General features: G+C 40.4%; 1 protein-coding gene across 5 annotated transcripts in view; it reads left to right on the top strand.

Annotated features, from left to right (window-relative positions):
* The first annotated feature begins 1,398 nt into the window (after positions 1 to 1,398).
* Positions 1,399 to 14,700, top strand: part of cadm1a (cell adhesion molecule 1a) — a 291,908-nt gene continuing 278,606 nt past the window's right edge. For 2 of the 5 annotated variants that reach the window (XM_061702697.1, XM_061702694.1), the window contains exon 1: positions 1,401 to 1,676. In XM_061702697.1, coding sequence (XP_061558681.1) covers positions 1,604 to 1,676 — 73 coding nt within the window. In that variant the 5' untranslated portion in view covers positions 1,401 to 1,603. Of the gene's footprint in view, positions 1,677 to 14,700 lie in introns of all 5 variants that reach the window. The other 3 variants (XM_061702695.1, XM_061702698.1, XM_061702696.1) reach the window with 3 other exon arrangements.

Raw genomic sequence — 14,700 nt, 5'->3', positions numbered from 1 at the left:
GTCTCTATGGTCCAAGGTGGATCTGTGGCCTAATGAGTTTTTATTTACACTCCAGTGAACATGCAGTCACTCTCCCAGCGCTGCAGGAATTGTAGAATGCATCGATAGATAGATAGAACTAGTACTACATGGGCAGTTTTGTTTTTAGCCAGCAGAGCTCCAGTCTGTTTTTTAATTAATTATTATTATTATTATTTTTAGAAAATTATATTTTTTCGTAAAATAGTGTTATGAAAAAGAGTCCTTCGAATAGTTCGACAGATTTAATGTGTTTTTCTCCTAATATGGTCACTTCATTATCGTAATTATCATTATCAAATTTCTCCCTTAAAATATTACGTTTTCAGGCGAGAATTGAATAGACATTGATGTACCGCAGAGCCATTTTCTCTCATTACATTTTTTTCCTCGTAAATTCTTTACTTTATATCTCATAAATGTACGACTTTTCCACCGTTCATCAGCCCCACCCAAAATGGTTTGTCAAAAAAGTTTTGTGAAACTACTGGTATGTTTTTGAACAGGCCAAAATTTGGATATCATTTGCCAAATGAAAGTGTGACGTAACAATTTTGTTCCAAAATTGCTACTAATTTTTATCCACGTTAGGAACAATAAAGCATTTTTTTGTTGAAAAAATAGACTCGAAAAACATGTACAGTGTGTTATATTTTTTAACGCCGTTTCAAATGTTCCAATAGCATATCGCTAGCCATGATGGCCACTCGCCAGAGGTAGAGCTGCACTGGATGGCGTTGGTGTCTTCTTTTAGCTGTGGCTCCATCCACCTACCTTAGTTATAGTTATTTTTCAGGTTCTTTTTCACAACGTCCTTTTGTGGTCATTTTCCTTTTTCGTGTTTCTTCATTATCTTATGACTCATTCATTTCATGATCTCTGTTTGCATTACTAAATTGCATTTTTCTCTTCCTATATTGAGATCAGTGTTGCTTCCGGATCCTTATTTGGCTATCACCACGTCTTGACACCTCGTTGGAATCACTGGCCTAAGAGTTCATGTCATTTACAATGGCAAATCTAATCGAATTTCCATGTAATCCCACTCCTTGAAGCCATACCATCACAAACAAAACAACAACAACAAACAAACAAACATCGCTTGTTGTGAAGTAAGCTGTTGAGTTGACTGCCTCCATAAAAAAATTGTCCCAAGGCTAGAAAAAAACCCTCAAGTCGGGTCACTCGTATCTAAAGGCATTAATGTATATATATATATTTTTTTTATTATTATTAAAGGGGGGGGGGGGGGCACAGTTGCAGTTTTGGGCCATGGCCATCCTATCACCGGCCCTGCTCCATCTGTGTGTTTGTGTGCGTGTGTGGAGCGAATCACCCCCCAAAAATGGCCGAAGTTGGAAACAAACTCGCATTTTACTCACCGTCACGACAAGTGAAGGCGTCCAAAGAAGCGATCCCTCGGCTCGCATCTTATTAGCGGAGTACCGCGGAGGGAAGGCGGGGAAAGCAAGTGAGTGAGGGAGGGGGAGAGAGAAGCAAAGAAGCAAAGACCGGGAAGGAGGGGAGCTCCACAGTAGGTGAAGCCGCTCGGTTCTCGCCACCATAACTGAAGCAGGTGTCCAACATGGCGAACGCAGGCTGCTGCTCTCTCGCGACTATTCTCTTTTTATCCATCTTTCAGGCGGCTCTTCTCCAAGGTAGGTTCTCCTCATCAACTGGGCTGCCTTTTTATTTTTATTTTTTTTATTTTTATTTTTTGTGTGTGTGCTCTATAGGCACTTTCCGCTCTTCATACGTGTGGATTTTAAAGCATATTAATCAGCATTCGCGAGGCTCGTGAGGCAAGCTGGTTGGATGTACTGCCGACGACTGTTCGTAAAGTTGGACTTAAGGCTTCAAAGGAGATTTTCGCTTACCCGTTTTTTAAATTATTTTTTTAAATCACTTTGGTATATTCGCTGGGAACTCTCATTGTAATAAAATACCAAAAAAAATAAATAAAAAAAAATCACACGACATGGTCACGCGTTTGGAGTTGCGGTTCACTTGGCTGTTGTAAATCACGGCAATGAAACAAACGGTGGTGCGTTCAAGCGCACCCCCAATGCAGAAACCCCAATGAAAACAGCACTGATTTTAGGCTTTCGAGTCCAAAAATAATGTCCAAAGTGATGCGTATTTCTCGAACAGTCAACCAAAAAAACAGATCTTGTGTTGTATTTGCTGTGTTTATAAGTCGCGCAGCACCATTAAGCTTCTTGTATCTCCCAGGTTTCACTGTTTGTATACGTGGGTATACCGCGTCAACGTTTTTTTTTATTTTTTATTTTATTCAAAGTTAAATACAAAAGGAACTGCCGTCCTTTTGATGCTGTGCGCATACGCCGAATTGTCAACCATGTGTGGAAATATGGAATGGTGTCTTGAAGTGTTGGGAAATGAGCTTGTGTGCCCCACGGGGAAGTGGTTGTTGTCAATGTGCGTGGATTGTTAACGGTGTTCAGGACTGTCATCATCTGGGTAAAGCAGCCATTCTGCGGAGGCATCAGTGTTCCCTTTTACAACCATGCTCGTGAGTTGGCTATGCTCTGGGATGGTTTGGGGTGAACTTTTCTGTGTACAGTGTTTTTATTGACAGCAAGAGCGTGACTGTTATTTATTTGCAGCCTCGTACTGCTTGGTTTCAGGCTTTTTCATCTCTGTGCATTGCCATGGAGATGTGATGGAATAACAGCAGGCGACGTACCCTCAACCTCCCGCTTCATCACCATCACACTGGCAACACACTCACAGCAGTAACACAATCATGATGCAACTGGTAAACAGTTTTTGTTGGGACTATTTCTGCAAGTCAGTTATTTCATGGTTTGGGCCATGGGTGGGCAACCTGCAGTACCTGGGCCATATCCGGCCTGTGGGAGCGCTAAAAAATGCTCATTGTTGGATTGTTTTTTCCACCATAAATTTAGTGCAGTATAGGCCTCTAAGAAACTTGACACTGCTCTTTGTATCAATTGTTTTTATGCTGAGTTGGTGCCTGTTAATGTTGGAGGATAGCAGACGTTTGTCGCGTTGTGGATTATCCGGCCGGCTTAATCCAGGACGTTGCTTTTATCCATGAAAACGCTGCGGCCCGGTCATCGTGTTTATGCCGAGCGAGCACAAACGCAAACAAGTCTGTGTTTGTTTTTGGATTGCAGCAACTTCTGACTCTGGCTTCATTGCAATGGCTCAGACAAAGCTCGTGCAGCATTTTCACAAAGCGTATTAATTATTTACCCTGACCAGTGCCGACTCGCTTTGTTGTTAAGCATTGCAGGGTGTTATTCCTCTTTTTGCCTTGCCGCAAATACACAGACAGTGGCATAGAATAATTTTTTTTAAGCTTAAATTGAATTTGGGCACCTGAGCCAACATAAACGTGGTCGGGAGATAACAATTCAATCACAGCTATATTTTGTTACCTCTGCCAAGGAGGCTAAACCTTGTGTAAGGGTGGGGCATGTGGCAAGGAAGAACCCATTACATTTTGGTGGGGATCCAGAATTTTCTTCCCACCGACTTTTAACATTTTACATCATATCTTGTCTCTTCTATCTCTTGGTGAATAATACATGCAACTTTTTTCAAATTCAGGGAGTTTGTTCCTGAGACAAATTTTTCAAACTGTATGGCCATGACAGTAATTTACGAGTTTGTATGTTTTCCAAAACTGATATTTGAAGCACTGTGGAATGGATGTCTATTTGTTGTAATTAACGATATAGTGATCCGACTTTTAATGACACTACACCAGATAAAATGATTGAACAGCCAAATTCTATACCAACACTAGAATTTAGCTGCTTATCTTTAATGTTAGCATGTGCTACGTGACAGTCTGCTTTCGCAGGACAATGTCGTCACTCCTCTTAACAAATGATATTACATATTTTCCGCATTCTCCTTCATCTGCTCTTTAAATTGTGCAACAGGGCTGCAGATACAGAATATTTTTTTTGGGAATCGATTAGTCTTCCAATGTATTCTATTGATTAATCAGATACAAATTGATATGGAAATATTAAAGAGCAATACCAATACAAAATATGCATGTGAGGTGCATGTATTATTTTCCTCCACTCTGGATCGCCGTCCTTACTCTCTCCACTATAAATGTGACTGAATGTGTGTGGCTTTAAATGGCAGGGCTCTGCCTGGTGAGTGACGTGTGCGTCAGCGAATTAGTGTAGTTGGCTTTTTTTTTTTAGCTTATGTTAGCCTTTTTGCGCATTGATTACCTGGCGTCAGTTGTGGCCATTGGAAGTAGTGTATGAATGTGCTTAGGATGTGTTTATTTTGTTACCGTTTGTTCAATAAAGGGATTGTAAGTACACCGGCAGATGTATCTGACCTTGTCGACTTGTGGGGGCATTGCAATATGTTTTAACTAGCGGTGGTAGACTAAATTAAATTAGCTAATTTCGATACCTTGTGTTGCCGATCGTAGACGCAATCGTAGTTATGTCCGTCTTGCAGGGGACAGACACATTGCACATTTCTGTCTCAATAGCATTGTTCTGTTTCAGTGTTAACAGAGAAACTCTTTTCTGTAATTAATCTAGTTAGTGTCTTCATAAACTGTTTTTTTGTCACACTAAATGTGATGCTTGTTTGTGATACCTAATGGGGTCATACCAGGGTGAAATTGTGGGGGGGAAAAACAACAACGCTCAACTCGAGATGAAAGTACTGATTAATTAAATATTTGCCTGTTTAAAATTTAAAGAGCTGTGCAAAATGCCCAGTGGGAGTAATATCTGATGTAGTTATATGGATGGTCTTGAGTTGAAGGATGACTTCAGCATCTAAAAACACTGCTTGGAGAAGTCTTGGGAGATTTTAAATTTGGAGTCTTGTGGAAAGTGACAAGTGAAAGTTCCAAGTTGGGTGTCAAGCTTGTCTTTAATTGGGATGGGCATGATCGATTAATTGATTGTTGTGTTGAATTAATTGTGTCTTGAAGTTAAAATCTTCAAACTAGGACTTATTTGGTGTATTATTTTTGCAAATAAGAGATATTTTTCCGTCTTTGCACAAAATTGACATGCAAATTGTCTTGTCTCGCAGTCACAAAGTGGCACACTGGGTCCAAAGTGTCATTCGGCTTTCAGCTCAACCAGTAGGAGTCCCGGTGATGGAAAACAGGTGCGGGAATGGGCTTGTTCGCTGTCTGTAGGCCTCAACAGCCTCTCTAAGTGTAATGAAGAACAAAACCTTCATTCCTCAGGGGGTAAGGAACCCCAAGTGACCCGACTCACTCGTGCCCCACCTCCCACCCTTCCCCTTCTCCCGTCGATGGCAACTGTTGTTGACAAGCCAACAGATGACTGGCTCGGGTCGCATCTGGCCTCTGTGCACTTAGTGTAATCAAAGCGAGAAAAAAGCCTTTACGGCCTACTTGTCAGCGAGCCGTCTGCTGATAGGATGTCAAGTACGCACCTTCCGCTTCCGAATCTCCAGAGGGGGCCGGTCGAGGGGGGGTGGGCGTGGACGCCAATCTGTCGCTCGGAAAACAGCCGACTTGCCGTGGGCGTCTAATTACAGTGAACAGTTTGACGTTGTTGCATTTGAAACCATAGGAAAGGAGTCAGAACTAATTGAGAGAGGCTAGTGACGCGAATACATGAATTCAAATATTTAGTTAACATTTTGGCGCCACGGTGGAGGACTGGTTAGAGCGTCTGCCTCACAGTTCTGAGGACTGGGGTTCAATCCCCGGCCCCGCTTGTGTGAAGTTTGCACGTTCTCCCCGTGCCTGCGTGGGTTTTCGCCGGGCACTCCGATTTCCTCCCACATCCCAAAAACATGCGTGGTAGGTTAATTGACAACTCTAAATTGCCCGTCGGTGTGAATGTGAGTGCGAATGGTTGTTTGTTTGTATGTGCCCTGCGATTGGCTGGCAACCAGTTCAGGGTGTACCCTTTTACTTGTTGATGATAACCTAGAATTCATAGTAGTACTTGTAGTACGCTACACATTTGATCATTTTAAAGTTACGACATTGTGTACTTGTATTGTACTTCTTTTTAACGACCATATTTTCTTATGTTTGGCCGAGGATATTTACTTCTGCTGTTTATTCGAAGGGAAGGGAGCCTTTATTGCTATGAAACCTCTTTTTAAGCGGACGATGTACTTGTTGATATCGGGGTTCGGAGAGCGGAGGTCACTAATTACCGTACATGAAATTGACAATATTTCGGGTTAGAAATATATATATTTTTTTTTAAACACAAATCTGGATGCTCAGTGACACAAATATGTATTCTGTTTTGTAAACATCAGCTTTACTGATACCATGCTAGCTCCGCGGTGTATTTTTTTCTTTTTTCTTTTTGTTTTCTCCCAAACACTATCAACTGGGATGAAGCACACACATGGCTTCCTGTTCTGTCGATGAGCGGAAGCTAAAGACACACTGCACTCCCTTCTTCGAGACGTTTCATCTTTCAAGTGCTGCCCTAAACCATCAAAATCTGTCTTCTCTCGAACTGATTGTTCTGGGAAATGTACCAGTTCTTTGTTGAGAAGTCCGGTGTGAAGAGAAATGTAAAGATTTTTTTTCATCCCTCTTAGAAAAGACAAGTTGCTAGTTTTAGGGATCTGTCATCTTAGGATGCAATGGAGACACAGTGGCATCAGAGCCTCTAATTGGCCCCTTGTTCCCAGTATTCACAAATACAGTTATGAGCTGGACAATGAATAAATAAAGAATCAATGCCAATCTTTTTCGCTTTCCACCACATAAACAAATCATCTGTCGATTTGGCTGTAGTTATCCGAGAGGAAATTAATGTCTTTACGGACTACAATAGCATCCGCTATCGCCGCACAGGAGGCTGGAGTGATGTTGCGCCTTCCCGCTTTCATTTTAAGCTACACTCCAGCTGGTAATATGTTTCAGGAAATTTGCACCTGATGAGACCCTTCAGGCTCTCTACTGTCTCCAATATAAATGGATCACTCCCCCCCCCCCCCCCCCCCGCCACACACAATGCTCACTTCTTGCCTTTTAGTCTCAGCTATTGCGACTCCGTTCTTGAGGTATCGTTTCTTCTCTAGTGGGTGACAGTTGCCTCTCAACATTTTTATTTTTGCTGTTGCTGATGTGAAGGCTAACTTCACTTGAGCAGAAATGGTAAATTGTAAGGCGATGACAGAGCAAAAGGTTTAGTAATAGCCTACAAAGTTTTGCAGTCTGACTCAGAGTTATTTGAGAATAATAGTCAGCAATGGGGTTTTAAATCCAGCTAAGTTTACACCGACTCCTCAAGGAGTCATCCAGTGTCCGTGTCGGATTCTGACACAAGATTGTTTCTTTACTCTCACCTCTTTACTTTGTGGTTGAAATTGGGATGAGGCGGCTTGCCATCTTTATTGCACAGCATAGTTGCGTTTTCTTACCTTGTTTATACTTCATGACACTCGCAAAAGCGCACTGTTTTTGTAGACCTTCAGCACTCGCGATTCAATAAGCGTCCCGGGAATGCAATCCCGCAGGAGGTAAAGATAAAGGAAGCGCTTTCCCCGGCAAAGGTAGCAAAAACTAAAGTGCCTGCACTCCATGCCACGACAGAACTTTTATGGACAAACAACCGAGGAGCCTTTTGGCGGGTCAGGGCCCTTTTAATGCTGATTCTGGTCGGTGTAGCCGTCAAAGCAGCCATTAGGAGTGAGGTGTGTGGGCACCGCTTTTGCCGTCAGTTTTCCTTGGGTCTTGCATAAGTAGCGGTTGTGCGTTTCCTCTAATTATCTACTAATAGTAGCCTTTTTAAAGCAATCGCAGTGCAGCCCAAGCACACTTTGCACTGCGTGGGTGGTGAAAGACTGCGGAACAAAATGTGAAATACTTTCTCAATCTGCTTTAAATATCTACTGTTTCAGTGACAGCAAAGACGTGCATTTAAGCGTGTATGCGTTTTTGAAGAATAATAATGTTTTACCTGCTACCCTTGCCCGCCCAAGTCAGACTAAAGTAGCGTATCAAACCGGAAATGTTTTGTTCTGAGCGCTATGAAGCAACTTCGCATTTTCGGGGTTTACGAGAATTTTTCTGTCCTTTGCTGGAAGTAAGAATTAAATAGAAATGTTTAACCGGACCCTTTTCCAAAAAGCAGTTCCCGCAGCTTTGAAGTGTGTAGTGTTTGTTGGGCTTCACTTGGCTGTCAGATTAATACCTTCTCATCTGAAAATGAAAAATGGTTGAAGGAGCAGTTAATCCGCATAAGATTTTTTTCCCCCCCGCTTTTTTTCACAGGATAAGAAGCTGCAAATCTGTCCTCGCGTGACAAGGTCTTTCTAATTTCTTCTCCGTCGTTGATGGTTGAACAAAATCCCATCACATTTGTTGATTTGTCATCCATTATTCCAGTTTTGACATTACCACAAATGTATATGAAAATAAAATAACCGAGAGTAACTATGAACAGTAAGAAATGTACTGCATTACAATACGTTGTTATACCACGTTGTCGTGACCTTTCGGCTTAATTTGTATGATTTGTTCCACATGAATCTCAACAAAATCCACTTCAGAACCTATCCTACTAGGGATGAACATTTATTATTGTTAATAATTCTGCTGATTTGTATGAGATTGATTCATTGCAGCAACTGCAAAATGCAGGCAGGCACTGTTGATTGATTCTAAAACAGCATGCATTCTCAATAACATTATGATGCTAACTATGCTATTTGTTACCATGCACTTAAGTGTTATAATTGCTGAGCTAAGGAAACATGGAAATGTATTTTCTGCCATCTAAAATGTGACTTAAGGGAATTTAATTGAATTCCTATCCCTAAAATCTACTTCCTGTTTAGAATTCTTACGCAGCCCATTTAGGCAGCAAACTAGGCCAATCCACTAGCTTGAAGATTCAATACAACATACTTTAGTATGAACATCAACCACAACGACCAATCAAGTAATCATGGCCACCATCCCTAGTACATCTTGTAAACATGAGCTACCGCAAGCAGAATTGACTTCATGCAGTCACGTTTTTCATAACTCGAGCCCGTAGACTGTCGAATTTGGAAACCGGTGACCGCGCGTTACCCCTTTACCGCCGCCTACGGATTCGCCCCTCTCTTCCCGTTCGCTTTACAGCCTCCGTTTCATCTCTGACCTGTCGGAACAAAGCTAGCGTGGGATGGGCCCTTTACACCACATTTTTTATTACCTCCCACACCTGAATGCTTTGCCAATAATTGCAGCTTAGGATGCTCTCATTGTGCTTCTTAAAAGCATCATAACACCATCCTACTGTACGTGGTAATGCCCCCACGCCCATTTATCACATGAGACTATCCTTGTGCTCGAACAAAATATACCTAGTCTTAGCAACACGAGAATGTCAATATAGTTATTTTTTTAAATAAGGCTGCGTTTTAGTTTTGATTAATTGGTTGATGGCACAGTCGGTGTTCACTTGATTTAAAAAAACAAACCAAAAAAAAACAATCAAGATCACAATGTAAAGGGCAAGGACTGATGAATAGGCATTTGACTGAATGTCCTTGATCGGCTACCAATAATCGGGAAGAAACGATTTAGTAATTTCTTTTCCTGTAATTTTGATGACATTAAATGTCTCAACTGCTACAGGGGATCTAGACTGCTGGAAAATATGAAGTAAATAATAATAAGAAAAAATAGAAGAAGCTAGGCCTACTGTTAGCTTACGTGGTAAGCACATTACGAATTGCTAACTCTTCTCCTTGTCATTTTTATTTCGGTGAATGACTCAACACTGTTTTGACCACGGAAGAGGTGCAACAATAAGTCAGTTCTCAAATTAATCGACAACTATTTTGATAGCCGATTAGTCAATAGTTTAACTGAAAATTGTCCAAATCCTCCGACTTTGAGCCTCTCAACAGTAAATGTTCTCTGATTTCTGCAGTCCTCCATGAAAGCAGCCTGATTGTCTTCGTGTCTAATCAAAATAAGACATTTGCAAATTTACTTTGGAAAACAATTATCAACATTTTTGCCGATTTTCTGACACGTTACAGACCAAAGCAGTAACGGAATCGTAATCAATTTATGTTTGTGCATTTTCTGAACTCTCAATTTGAAAAAATCCTGTTTTTGAATAAAGGGATGGAAAATATAGTTTTTTGTTTCATCCGATTCATCGAGTAATTAAAAAAAAAAATTGACTTAAAATAATTGTTATTGTAGTCCTAGACCCCACACACACAAGGATTTGTCATCAGGATTTATTACAGGTTAAACACTTATGATAGTCTGCCTCAACCTTTTTACAGTCAGATCAGGTAGAAAAAAAATCAGTTTGACGCGACCTACAGCCGAGAATCGGGCCATTGCTGACTTTCATCGGAAGGGAGCGAAAATGCATGCATGCGTGCGTGTACCGCTGTTTCCAGCAAAGCATTGCATTTAGTCTTATTGGTTCACAATACAATTTCATCGACAATCAGTTCAATGAAATAGACCCTTCTTAAACTCTTAAAAATCAGTTGTTTTAATGATATTCAACAACTTTCGTCCGTCAATGTTATCCACACTATATTGCATAAGTTGCACAAGAGCAATAGGGTGCACCTGACTATAAGAAAAAAAGACAAAAATCTATTCATTGTCATTCCCTGTCTCGCCCAGATGCTGCCACTTCAATCTGCTCTCTATTTTGTCACACTAATGCGCCGAAAGATGACAAGGGTGGGTCATCTCGGAGCGGAGCAAAAAAAAAAAAAAAAAAAACCTAAAAAAATAGCAAGGGCTGAGCGTGAGAGGCAATGTCAGTCTACCTTCTATTTTGTTGTACACACTGTGTGGTGGGGAAAAATATAAAAATGGAAAGTCTATGGGTCATTGCTGAGGGAAAAATGGCAAAGTTATAGTGTGATTGCAGGCTCCAGTACAGCTACATTTGAAAGATTTATTTAAAGATTTAGCCTGGCATTTATTATTAGAATTACTATAAACCATCTGGACTTCCATGTAAAAGTATGTAGATGGAGATGGTCCCGTCATCAACCACAAAACATGTAAGTGTCGATACCTCAGTTCTCTGGTATCTCATTATTTTTTGCTTTTGTAGCACCTCAAACAAAACAACCAAAATATGTCTGAGAGAGGGCTTTTAATGGCAAAATAATTTATTTACAGGCGTTGCTCACGGCGTAATGACTCACCGCATGGCTCGAGTGTGGCTTTTTTACACGCCGTTAGCAATGCACTCTACGAACTGTGTCATCCTTCAGCTCACGATCGCAACAGACACTTTCTACTACCAACTGTGATGCATACTCTGTTTATACCATGCATATACTGTATATACTCAGTTTCCGGGTAAAGTGCCTAAACTTGTCTGACTTTGAACTTGTTGCATTTCTCCCCCTTTTAATCGACATGACGAGATTCATCTCGTAGTATTTATCGTCATCGTAAAAGCTGTGCTATTCTTGAATCCAAAGTGGTGCAACACCGCCATCTGCAGGGACCTGTTAGTCATTACAGTGGTTTACAAACCTGGATTTCACAGACAAGCTGAGTTTGACCGTCTTCCACGCCTACTCGTTGAAAAACGTACTTGACAAATATATTTGTTGGTGGCAGTAATTGGTTGGATTCCAGTTCATGGAATATACATACATGTCCAAAGCAACGAGTGAGTTAATGCTCCTCTGTATTTTGTTTTAAATGCCACTTTCAATTGACATGAATTGACTTTGTTTGATATTATTCCAAGAAATAATAGCTAAAAATTGTTTTCGATAGGAAACACGTCATGGTGAAAGTTGGGCATGTTGTACATGTCAGCTTTTCTCTCCTCGTCGATTCTTATTCCAGAAAATGACAGACCCCTGGTAAATCATTCATACCCCAGAGCCTGCACGGCTGAACAATGCTCTGAAGTTTTGTGTTATTAAAGTTCCGGCGTGTATGGCAGTACTATCTAGGAATCTTTCCGAATCAAGGGGAATACGCCGCAGCCGGGCTGCTGTTTGAGAATAATCAGTCAAGTGCCCGTAGAGAGAAAATCCTTGGTAATTTCCCGTACTTGTGCTTCCATCAGTGGAGCATCGCAGCGTTCATATATTAGGAATAAGGGGTGCGTCAATCAGTTTCAGCTTCCCCTTCGGTTTTCACTGCCTGCTTGCATTTCGCCACTGTAGTAAAAGCATGTACAGGTATCTCCAAATTTGTATTATTATTATTTTTTTACATTAGCTGTGTATTTTTAGACACGCAGATTATTTTTTTTTTATTTTTTGTCTTACTTTTAAACTCCTTCGAGTCTGACCGGCTGGCTTAGACACACATGTTATTTCATGTGCTTACTCTTAAAGTGGAAGACCAGGCATATGCATTTTAGGATATGGGTGCTTACCTGGCGGCAATAACCTTTTCAGTATTCATAGCTGTATTAAGCGGCTCGTCCAGTTTGCTATGCAAAAAGTGTGTCATGCTTGAGGCTAAAGTGCCGAGAATGTCAACTCTTGGGCGCAGCGCAGAGTTATACTGCAGCCACTAGAAGAGCGATCACACCTCAAATGTGATGTCTTCACACGGAGAATGTTCATTTTGATGGCTTATGATGCTGCTTTAAATGTTTATGTCTTTAATTATGGGCTATAAGCGTTAGCATGTGGTGCGATAACACTGCTGGAAAGGGTTTTCTTAAAAGTTGGCGTGCCTGCACAGTTTACAGCGAAAATATGGGTCATATAGTTTGATCAATGAAGGTAAAAACGCTTGTAAAAGAAAAAATATATATAGATAATTTGATCTAATCTAATCTTAATCTAAATTCTGGGATGGACTGACGCAAAGTGGAAAAGTGTGCTTTGGTCTGAGGGGGTCCACATTTCACATTGTTTTTGGAAATCACTGACTTTGTGTCCTTTGGGCCAAAGATGAAATGTTTAAAAAAATATTACTTTACAATTTTTTATTTTTTTATTTTTATTTTAATGGATAACAACTGCCAATAATTGTAATACTCATATCAGTAAAATTAATGAATTTTTAAAAGGACATTTTGTGGGCCACACCTTTACCATTATCAATCAAATTGACCCATATATGACCCATACATATAGTTTTGTTTCCCAATGACTGGTCATCTTCCAGTCTACCTTGGTCTGCTTTTACTTACGATTATTGATTTTGCTGTGTTATAACCCTTTAAGCAACAGATATTTGAACACAAACAGTGCAGGAGCAACACATGTAAAATGACAACACAACAATACTCACAGGCATGTACAGTATGTTTCTATCTAATAATTCTGCAGTTTACTGAGCAGTTGTGTTCGCTTTCATCTGTATGTCTGTATTATTTCCCCCCCTGGTGGCCAAGACAGGCACACCAAAAAGAGCACGATATGGGGCTAGAACAGATTAATGCCATTACAATATTCATTTAAATGGAGAAGTGATTTGAGATACAGGTGTGGTCATGGCATGAATAAAAGTCACTGTATAGTGGGAATGTATGTATAGTATTTTCATAGAAAGAAATTGTATAAATTAGAAATTCAATATATTGAATACGTTATGTTATGAGGAGGGGTTTGCTAATTCAAAAACAATCTAATATAGATATTACAAATAAGATAAGGCCGTCAGTGTCATTGTATTTTTTTCAACCATGTATTTATTGATTCATGTATTAGTTTACTGATCTACAATTCTTGAGTTACATATTTTTGCTGCATACCAAAACGAAGATCAGTTGCTCAGCAAATCCTCAAAGAAAGGGGGGGGAGGAGATTCCTCATAATAAGGATTGAGAAGTGTTTTGGTGTAACTCTAACCATAAACAAAGGTTGAATTAAAGTACGTGTTGACCTACAAGTTGTACCAAACAAAGCTGACCTTTTTCGCTCAGCCCTCCAAATAACATATTGAACCTTGCGGTTGCCTCTGCGCAGTTAGTCTTCATCAAATATTAATCATTTCCAGCGCAACATGTCTCCGTTCACACTATGGTAAACTTATCCTACCCGAGCATTGGTGCTTAGCTAATTTATTTTTTTCACCTCTTCTCTCAAAATGGATGGATTTTTATCCGCACAGTCATTATCATGAATGCTGGCTCGCTTAGAAAATGCGATTTATGATTATTGGGAGGCAATCTACTCACTGTGGTCCTTTTTAAGTAAAGTACTTTATGGGATTAGAAAGGTTCGATGCTTTTTGTGCATGTTTGAATACGTAAAAAGACCAAGGAACAGGATAAATGTTGGGTTATACAGTAGTTTTCATCACCACAAAGCAGCATTTTCTTTGGTTTTACACAACAACAATATACTTGCGAGAATTACTGGCCTGGAACGATCCAATTAACCTCTCCAATTTCTGGTATTCTGAAGGCAAGGTTTGATATGGAGCACCTATCACACTGCTGGGGTGCAGTGACTCCAACAGGCCAAGCAACACTCCATTTCAAGAGATTAGACGCTGGCCAGCTAGAGTAACCAAATCAATACATCCTCTTAAGGAAAGGATTGACCATGCATCGATCCACACCCAACCGGAGCCACAGATTCACCGGTCCACTAAAAATAGTTGGATCGTCACAAAAAGCCCCACCTTAGAGAGTCTTTTGCTATTCATCTAAACCTTCAGGTAATGCTTAATGGTGGTGGTCTCGCAGATAATCCTTTTATATAAAAGCATGATTTTATGTTTTTCAATAG

This window comes from Phycodurus eques, chromosome 17 (assembly GCF_024500275.1).
Source record: "Phycodurus eques isolate BA_2022a chromosome 17, UOR_Pequ_1.1, whole genome shotgun sequence".
Lineage (NCBI taxonomy): Eukaryota > Metazoa > Chordata > Actinopteri > Syngnathiformes > Syngnathidae > Phycodurus > Phycodurus eques.
This window is presented reverse-complemented; position numbering and strand designations above follow the sequence as displayed.